Source organism: Stegodyphus dumicola, chromosome X1 (genome assembly GCF_044657685.1).
Source record: "Stegodyphus dumicola isolate Sdum_Otavi_A_Nest chromosome X1, ASM4465768v1".
Taxonomy (NCBI): domain Eukaryota; kingdom Metazoa; phylum Arthropoda; class Arachnida; order Araneae; family Eresidae; genus Stegodyphus; species Stegodyphus dumicola.
The window spans coordinates 172609708-172620278 of NC_140780.1; the positions used below are offsets into that span (position 1 = coordinate 172609708).

Here is a 10571-nt window from a genome sequence, read left to right on the forward strand (position 1 = left end):
TTGTACATTTCCAGAAACTTAACTGAACTCTTTTTTTAAAAAAAATAGCAAAGAATGTGCCTTTCTAGTGTCCTACTGCCTTTGCCTGTTGCACATGAGCAGCTCTGCTTTAATAGTATGTCATAGCTGCCAACTCTCCCAGTTTTAACAAGACTCACATCATCTGCTTTCCCAGTAGATCACTGAATCTCCTGGTTTTTCGTTTTTAGCCTTTATCAAGGAAAATGTTTCCCAGCAATAAATGAAATTTATTGAATTAATGATATTTAAATTATATAGATTCAATTTTTCTACCTTTAATGATTTTCTGAATAATTTTTCTTATTGAATTATATTTCATTTGAATTACACTTCTTTTATTAAATGCTATTTCTTGTGAATTATATTTTTTTCTTATAACTTTATTCATCTTATTAAATTCTTTATCTAAGTTGTCTTAATCTGCTGCAGACATTTATACACTTTGTATGAAGATTCAAACAACGTTTAATCATGAATATTTGTATTTGATTTTCTTTACTTCAATACATGGTACATTACTAAATTTATCTGCACATATACTATGTACATTGATTATTAATTTTATTTTCATCATATTTAAAAGTACTTAGATAAATAAAAATTTTAAATGAATTTATCCAAAGAACATGAAATTTAAAATAGCAAATTAAATTATGACTAATTTATTAATTTGAAACATGCAATTTAAAGTGAATTTTTGAATTCAGTCTTTTAAATAACTTCACTGTACTGTGTGAAAAGCTCCTGATTTCTCCCAGTTTTATAGATTTTCAGGGCTGGCAGCTGCAGTAAGTGAACCATTACTTTATTGCTCTTGCAGTACATTCACATGAAGTACAATTATAGTTTTAAAGTTTTATTAATTTTTGAAATTGTGCAGGATGCTATACAGTATTTTTAATATCACTTTACCATGTCTTGAGGATAGGGCAAAACTTTACAATTCCATACTTTCATACATTTAAGAGGCAGAGACCATCCATCGAAACTTGAATCTCCAGATAAAGCACTATGTCACCAAAGTAAGCAACTCAGAATGTGCATAATGCTATATGCATTATTACATACTTGATTTGTAAGTATGTAATACTTGTAACATACTTGATTTGTTACAAGGGGGAAGTTCCCCCCCCCCTTGTAACAAATCTTAATGGCACTTTGGAGTTTGCCTGCTAATGAAACAAGTATTACAGTTTTTTCTCCAGAAATATAGCATTTTTGTCTAGTAGTAGAGAGTGTGGGAATACACATTCCATGAAGTTAATTTGTGCAATCCTCTGATGTTTTTAAAGTTAAAAGCATCGATGTCAATGTGTACTTGGAGAGATCAGTGCCAAATTGTTGTGTAATGCTGAGAATTCTGCATTTCTTTAATTTTTTTAAAGTTAAAACAGGTTTTATTATGGTCATTTGTTGCATTTTTAATTTAGTTAAAGTTTTTGCTGTTTAATGTGTTTTTTGTTGTTTCCTTATGGATATTTGTTTTATGTATTTTTCACTCTTATTTTGAATGTTTCATGTGTTTCTAATTTCACTACTTTGTTATTGTTTTAAGTAATTTTCAGTGCTCTGCCATTTTTTTAAATGTCTACTGTTTATCACGTGTTAGGTTGGGGAATTTTTGAGAGGACTGAGTGTGAAATCAGAGTGCCAAAAAGAAATATTCATTATAAATTCACAGTAACATATATTAGTAGTTATTACTATTTTATGTAACACTCGTAATACTTTATAGTGTTTAATTTATGAATTCGCCATGTTTTTTCTATATTAGGTGAATATCATTTTATGTAAAGTTCTGTATTAGTTGTGGATTTTATGTAAATGAGATAAATCTTTAGAAAGTATTACCCATGAACACAATGTTACTATATGAAATTTGGAATATTAGGCTTTCAGTTTTAGCTCATTATAAATCAAAGTCTTCTCATTACTGTGCTGTAAATTTAGTGTTCAGCAATTTCACCACCTCAGTTTCCATAAAATCTGTCATATCACTTAATGCTTGCATGTGACATGATTTCCCCCCCTTCCTGTAGGCCAGAATGTTTGTTTAAATCGAGATTAAAATGAGAACTGTCTTATAGAATTTCATCAAAAATTGTAAAGAGACTCACTGATAGGTTTTTCAAGTTCATTATTTTTGTAATATGTGATAAAAGTATATCAGCTGGTATATGAAATGATATATAAGTTTAATATTTGAGAAAATTGTGTTCAGTGCTGCATATGTCATGTTAGTTGATTCATGGAAGCTTAGTGTCATTGTTTAAAATTCACCCTTTTTTGTATATGAATAAATGTTTCTGTCCGTTTTTCTATTTTTAAATGCCTGCTAATGGTAAAAATGCTTGTTTTTTCTCAGTAATAGTTTAAATATGAGATTACCGTAATTTCCGGAAGAAACGCCGCAGCGTTTATGTGTTTAAAACTTAAATTTTCAGCGGGTGCGGCGTTTAGGCGCACTAAAAATAAAATATTTCCTACAATGGTCATTGTACATAGTTTGGATGGCCTTGTCATTGTGCATAGACTGGTGCTATTCCCACACAAAAGACCACTCAGTTGCTTTTTGCGAACGTTATTTTGTTTACATTCTTTCCCTTGAACGGACCTACATGCCTTATTCACCATAAACGAGATCTCAGAACAATAACATTCTTCCCCCTTTCAAATCAACATTCTCATCAGTTTGAATAGTCTCTCTTCTCTGATATTCGATGAATCTTCCAGGACCCATCCTCTCCCCACCCCTGCCTTTTCTGCAATTTTTTTCAAAGGCGGACACGACTCCACCTGCCTCACAATGACGAACTCTGACGTATTTCCCCTTTAGCATGAATGGATTTTTCTTGGCATTCTGCCAAATACAGATCCCATCAGTTTGGGTACAAGTACTTGTTGAATAGTTTTTAAGTAAGAAGGGAGCGGAAAATTTTTGAAAATGTCTCTAAACGGCACAGAAGCTATACATTTCTTACCTTTAATTTATTTTTGAGTTATGGCTTCATTTCATGCATTTTTCTTAACTGATATGTCATATATCAGGACTTAGGTTGAGTTTTTGCATCTATACAGCCCACGACGATGTCACGCGCAATTTAATCTATTGCGGCGTTTCTGTGTAATTTTAATTTTTTTCCCGCCATTTTTCTCGAGTGCGGCGTTTACGCTGATGCGGCCTTTCTTCCGGAAATTACGGTAATATTAGATGGATACTCCCAGATGGATCTGAATAAGTTATTATCACAATCTAAACTTTTTACTTGATCATGTACTTAAAATATACACTGAAAACTGAATTAAACTTCCATTACCTATATGTATTTCCATATTTCAGTTACTAGAGGCCTGTTCTTGAGTTATACTGGCTGCTCAGAACAAACTATTTTACTACTTTCTATGTTAACAAATGTATTTAGATATAACTAGAATGGGCCTTTTTTGTTTTTTCATTGGAATATTTTTTCACAGATTGTCAGTAAGAAAACAGAATCTCTCGAAATTACTTCACCATATCAGATAATTTTGAAAGGAAATGAAGGTCTCACTATGGCTGGGAAGGAAATAATATGGACAACTGGGCTTGATTTATATTTAAAAAGTGTGGTATGTGTGCAAAAAGATATCAATTTCTTTTATGTGCATGTTAAAATTTTCTCTAAGTTTATGTTATTTCTGTGCAGTAACTGAAATTTTTTATTACTGGTAATGATATAAAAAATTCATTTAAACCATTTAATTTGATTTCAGAATCAGAGTATCATCTTGGATGGAGCTAAAGGTGTTATGATTTCTGCTGAAAAAATATCTTTTGCTGCAGAAACTCAAGATAGTGCTCCTCGTTGGTATAAATTATGTATTTGTATGCCAAGTGGGCGTGTTTTTCGTATTCCAGTTCGAGAGCATGGATATGGTTGTCAAAATGTGACATTTCCTGGAAGTATTAACCCATGTTCTTAACTAATAACTTGTGTTTATATGTTGTGTGTGCTTCACTCATTCAGGGGAAAAATTCCATTCTAGTGACAGCAGTGTAGTTAGTGGTGATGTTAATTAATTTAAAAGTGTTAGAAATTGTTAAATAAACATGCATCAATAAAAAAAAGTTGTATTTTAAAGAGGCTAAGAGAAATATTTCTATGAAATTTGGAATTTTTATCTTAACCTTTATTTTATAATAGTTGATTTAAGAACAGTAAACTAGCAATATCTTGAAGTCAATGGAATCGAAAAGTTCTTCGAAATGACCTAGGTTTGACATTATGGCAATTTAGAACCAATGTTTGAAAAATGGATTTAGTAGGGAAGCTAAAATGAAAATTTAATGAATAGTTTAATATGCATTTGTAGTGTATGTAATATTCCTAGAGATACCTGTAAATAATCAGTACTTTTTAGATTAGACTGACATGTTCAGTACCATGTGGCCTTGGCTTTGAAACAAGCATACAACCAGTTGGTTTTTACCTGAATTTAGGAGAGCTCTAGACCATTGGCTTTATGTATACATAAGTGTAAAGCAAAAAATCAAACTCTATGGCAAACTGTTGTGGCTACCACAGCATTTTACTTTTCGATTCCATTGCAGAAGTACGTGCTAGTTCGAGCTGGTGATAAAAATTTTCTTACAAGAAGATAGATTTAGTATGCTGTGTCAGCTAATAGCTGTAGGAAACATGAAATGGAGAAAAATTCTTGAAGTCTTGGATGTACACAGCACAGGAGCAATGGGATAATAATTGCACTAAATTTAGTTACTAAGATATGAAATATAATCAATAAATACAGGTACAATTACAATGCAGATTAATATGCAGCATTGTGGTAAATTGTGTGTGGTCGTTTAAAGGTATTTCAGTACTAAGGTCTTAGTCAGATAACTGAGGAATATGGGCATAATTGCTGATCATAATTTTTCTGAAGAAGTTTTGAGAACTAGCAATAATATAATCTTGTCCGCATCCAGAATTTCAAGGTCTTGATGCAGTTGTTGCTATTGCATAAACCATGGTGTGCTAGTAAATGCTCTTTTGGAAAATTTTGATTTTCTTCCTGTAAGTCGTGAGTGCTGTTGCCCACACAGAGACTGCATAGAATAAAACAGGATGAATTAGACTGACATATAAATTTTTTTTGATGCATAAATCTAAGTTACATTTTTCTCCCTATGAGACTGTAAATTACCATATGAGGAGCATTGGCTTTGCTCCTTACATATATTGCATGTTCTTTGAAGTTTAGTTGTTCATCTAAATCTACTCCTAAAATATTTTATGGAATGTACAACTGGGAGAGTCTGATTATTAATCTTAAGGTTTAGATTCACGTGTTTGTTCTTGTAACATCTAAACAGGATGACACTGCATTAAGTGTAAATTTCTGTAAGTCACGCCATTGTGGAACAATGTTCAGACTGAATTGCAAATTATCAATTGCATCATTAGGTCTGATCGATTTCCTCATAACAGCTGTATCACCTGCATATTTGACAACTTTGCTATTGAGTGGTTCAGATAAACCTTTTATATAAATGTTAAAGACATTACACTAAGACCGATCCTTGTGGCACTCCTGTGTGAATAATCCTTTTACTTGATGGAGTATCCCCTACTTTAATTTGAAAAGTTTGACATTCCAGGTATGACTTGAATTGTTTGACCATTGCAAATGGTAAGTTAATTTTTACAAGTTTGTAAAGGAGTCTTTCATGCCATATATGATCAAAGGCCTTTTCCATATCAAGGAAGTATGCTGTCATGCATTGTTTCTTAATGAATGCATCAGCTATGTTTTCTAAATCGTTCAAAATTTGGATGATGGTGGTTTGTCCTATCCTGAATCTGAATTGTTTATTAATAACATCATTGATTTCAAGCTGTTCCATAAGTCTTCTGTGAATAATTTATTTAAAAATCTTCCATGGGCATGGAAGGAGGCTAATCAGATGATAACTAGAAGGTTACCTTGTTTTTCATTATTATTTTATTTTAGGAATTTAATAATCACTACATACTTCTGCTGCTGTGGAAAGTATGATAAACATAGGTAAGCATTGATAATGTTGCCAACTAGATGGTAATCTCTTAGATACCTCCTTTACTACCTCTATTTGAAATACCATTGAAGCGTCGAGCTTTCTTGATGTCTAATTTATTAATGACAATGAAGACATCCTTTGGTGTAGTGTACGGAATTGTTGCTATGTATTCTTGACTTCAGAATAAAGCGCACTCACTTTAAATCTCTTTATCATCCCCACATATACATGATACTACCCGTTTTCTTCAGAAAGAAATTGCATTATAAGAAATCCTACTTTTATTACTGTACTATTAGTAATTAGGTCTGTGCTTACATTTGTGGGATTTAGGTTCATGAATTACATTTCCACGAAAAAATTTTTCAGCGTTTTTCTGAATATTACGATGAAAATAGAAGTTCCATTAAAACAAGTGCAACTGCGAGAAAATGCTTTTCCCTCAGTTTTCAGTGCTTGCCTCAAATATTTGTATTCAACAAAATTATTTCATTAAGAACCGCTGAAGAAAAAAATAGATAAGGGAAATTGAGGAACTTGAAGCAGATCTGAAAGCATACCAGAACATCAAAAATATGCAAAGGAATATTATTATAGTAATTTGAGTGAGCTTTTATCATGTCTAAAGAGTGTTAAGATACCTGATGTTTTAACAGTTGTAATTAAAGAAAATAATATATTTTTCTCCATATAAGTGCAGAATCTGTTTGTCTATTTCTGTTTCAGTCATTATCCATGAGGATCTGCAAATAAAAGCATATTTTAAAGGTATTCCATTAACAAAAATTAGTAACTATGAATTCCCTTTAAAAATTAATAGTGTGCATAATCTCTGTTCATTGCTTAAAGAAGTTTCAGGAATTAAGTGTGATCACAATGAAAAGAGCTTTAGAAATTTATTAAGCAGCTCTCATTACTCCTTTTGCATAAAAATAACTATTATCAAGTTTGATGGTTTAAGGTTTTCCACATCACTATAAATTTTTAAGAAATAGTGCATATGTCACTTTTCTATGTCCTTTTACATTGAACAGAATGTGTTCTGAGTATAATGTTGATCCTAAAGTGGAGCAAACTGCTGAAAATTTCTTGAATTATGCCAAGGAAAAAAATCTGCTTTTTAGATGAAAATGATAAATATGTCGTTTTAATGATTGACGAAATTCATGTTAAGGCATTCTACATTTCAAAGTTGGGAATGGCATATAATTATGAAAAAGCTGCTAATTCTACAGAGTATTAGATCTTCATATAAAGATGTTATAAGTATTGTACCAGTTAAAGCATTATCACACAGTATTTGTGTGGATATGTTATGAAAATAATAAAAGATATAGAAAATTTAGGTTTTCGTGTAATATGTGTTGCTACAGGTAATAATGCTGTAAACGGACGAGCTCTTTCATATTCTGCTAATCCTCCAAAAATTAATATTGTATACCAACATCCAATAGATCCTATTTGGCCATAGTTTTATATAATTGACGGTGTTCATATGCTTAAATGTGTTCACAATAATTGGCTTAAACAAAATAATTTAGTGCAATGCGTGTATTTCCCAGACTTTCCTGTAACACCAGAAACAAAATCTGCAGAAATTTTAAAATCAGCATCTTTATTGTGTTTAAGGAAACTTCATGATATTGAATACAGCGTTATTGTGTTGCCCTAGTCTGACTACTAAGTCATTGTATCCGAACAATCTAGAAAGACAAAATATTAAATTAATTCTTCATTTGTTTAATTTGAAAGTGGTTGAAGGTCTTTGTATTACTGGTCCTATATATGATATTCAAGACTGGAAGCAAACTGCTGTATACATTTGAATTCTAAGCACCTAAGTGGCACATAGTTAATGTAAAATCTTTGTATTAGGGTGAACATAAACTTCAGGAAACTTTGTTTTTCAGGATCCGAATGCACATTTAGTAGATGATCAAAGAATTAAATTATTAAATATGTTCTTGTGTTGGTAAGAGAAATGGAAAATTGTTATTTGAAAGAAACTCTTCTTACATTAAAGCACACAACATATGTTATTTTAGAAATTTCGAAACACTGCATAGAAGGAAGAAATCAAGAATGTGTTCTAACAGCAAAATTGCAAACAGATAGTTTAGGAGATCGAATCAGTCAATAGAGACAGTTCTGTGAATCTCAGTATAATGTATCTATTACACAAGTATATGAAACAGAGAAAAAGTTCAGATTCGCTCTCTTCTTCCACTAATTTTAAAGTCTGCCATTCATGGTGAAATTACCATAAGTTGGACTGAATATGAGCAAAAGATGGATGTTGACGTAGAGGAAACGGAAGTAACTTCATTCAGATTTCCTGTAAACAAACAAGGCATCACAAATATTAAAGATAGTCCACTGACATATATAGCGGGTTATTGTGTGCATTCTGTGATGAAAAAATTAAATTGTGCTTTTTTTAATGATCATGTATTATTATTAAAAGACTGATTATAAAGGAGCATGTGAACTGATAAAAAATTTAGATGGGGGGTGAAATATCTGTGTGATGAATTTATCACTATTATTATATACATTGTTATATCGAAGTATATCTTTTGAAAATGAATTTTTTTTTTAATCTAAAAATCTTAGGGCTCTTGCAGCCCAGCTTACTACAGAAGAGTTATGTAGTGATGAAAATATTTGCCATTTCAGACATGAAAACAAACGCTCATCCAACAGACTTCTTAACACATGTTGCCACAGACATATTCTTTAAGAATTACTGTAAAAAAAAAATAAATGACTCATTCTCCAAACAAGATGGAAAGAAAAAAATTCAAACTTATGATGAGAAAAAAAGATTAATTTAAATCTTCTTTTAAACTTCATTTTTATTCATTGCATAAAAATTTAATTGTGTAAATACAGATGCCAGTTAGGGCACAAAACTTTACTGAAAATTTGTTATTTAATAATAATTTATACAAAAATCTATAATTTGAATGCATTAAAAGTAATGGCATATTTTGAGAATGTTATTGAACAACTTGGTAAAATAACAGCAGAAGAATATTTATATAAAAAAATGTAAATTTCATTGTCAGAAGAGGGAAGGATGGGGTTTTAATGCAAAGGATGTTCGGAATCCTATTATGTCATAGCACTTGTCCTGACTTAATTAGAGTTTACCATGTACACTATGGTGATGAGGATTGACAATCTTGGTTAACACCTTGTTATTTTTAAAAAATGAGAAAGAATTCTAATGCAAGTTGCATGTATATAGAATTATTCTCTTTAATGAAAACTTTTGTGATTATAAATCTGCCCCGCTGAAATTTTAAATCTTCTAATTGCCTTAAAAATATTTGCATACATGCTTCCTGTATATTTGTATGCAGTTAAGTGACTTGAATATTATTAGTTTTTTGGGGGGGGTTCTAAGTTTTCTTAATTGTTACTTATTTTAAGTCAACCATCACTTTAAAGCGTTATTTTAACTGTAAACATAAAATATAAGAGTATATAAAAATTAATAATTTCTAATGTATTTTTGTGCATATGAGTATGTTTCCAATAATATATCCACAAATGAATTGAAAATGCATGTATATATATCTATATATATGTACTTTAGGTCGACTAATTATCAACCACCGCAACATAATAGAAGATAGCATATGTCATTGCCAACTTCCAGTTTATAATAAATATTTAGATCCGTATCACCAGCATATTGTTACAGGAGATCTCAATATCATTGAAGATAACATTTACGAGAAATTATGCAACTTGGCACCAAGTTTCGTCCTACTTTTAGTATTAATAAGCACTTTTGCCTTAAACAATTCAATAATGATCTTGATAAATGTATAATTTTATCTAGTAATAGATCCAATTTACCTACTACTACTTTTCTAGAATGGAAAGCTGCACTAATTAAAGAATTTCAGCTTTTCAAGTTACCCAATTTCAATTATTTACACAATAAAAGCCATCTAGAGACTTATTCAGAAACAGCAAGATAACTTTATCATCACAAAGATTGCCAAAGCTAGCAACAATTTAGTGTTATTTGAAAAAAGTTTTATCTCGACCTTCTGAATAAAGAATTGAATAACGCTTGCACCTGTCAAAAGATTACTACCAGTACTAAGATTCTTCTCAATAAATTTAATGTACTTCACAAAAAAACTTTAAATTTTTCCTCGGAAATATAACAGATTTGCAAATCTTTATGCACTACCAAAATTTCATAAGACTCCGGTCAAATTTAGGTTCATTGCCAATAGTACCAAAAGTTATCTTAAGGAAATAGATTATCTCTTTGCGCAAAAACTACGTCTAATACGTGACCTCATTAATAATTATGATTTTAATGATCTACATTGCAACTGGATGATTTTAAGTAACGAACATGTTCCAATAACCTTAAATACACTTAAAATAGAACATATCCAATGCTACGACTTTGAAAACCTCTATACTACTTTGCCACTTGAAGAAATTTATAAAAGTTTACGTGCTCTTCCTGAATTATTTCCCC

General features: G+C 30.9%; 1 protein-coding gene across 6 annotated transcripts in view; it reads left to right on the forward strand.

Moving 5' to 3' along the window:
• Scgbeta (sarcoglycan beta) overlaps positions 1 to 4142 on the forward strand; it is a 51023-nt gene extending 46881 nt beyond the window's left edge. For 5 of the 6 annotated variants that reach the window (XM_085807723.1, XM_085807724.1, XM_085807725.1 and 2 more), the window contains 2 exons: positions 3496 to 3630; positions 3775 to 4142. In XM_085807723.1, coding sequence (XP_085663849.1) covers positions 3496 to 3630; positions 3775 to 3984 — 345 coding nt within the window. In that variant the 3' untranslated portion in view covers positions 3985 to 4142. Of the gene's footprint in view, positions 1 to 3495; positions 3631 to 3774 lie in introns of those variants that run through there. The other variant, XM_085807728.1, reaches the window with a different exon arrangement.
• The last annotated feature ends 6429 nt before the right edge of the window (positions 4143 to 10571 follow it).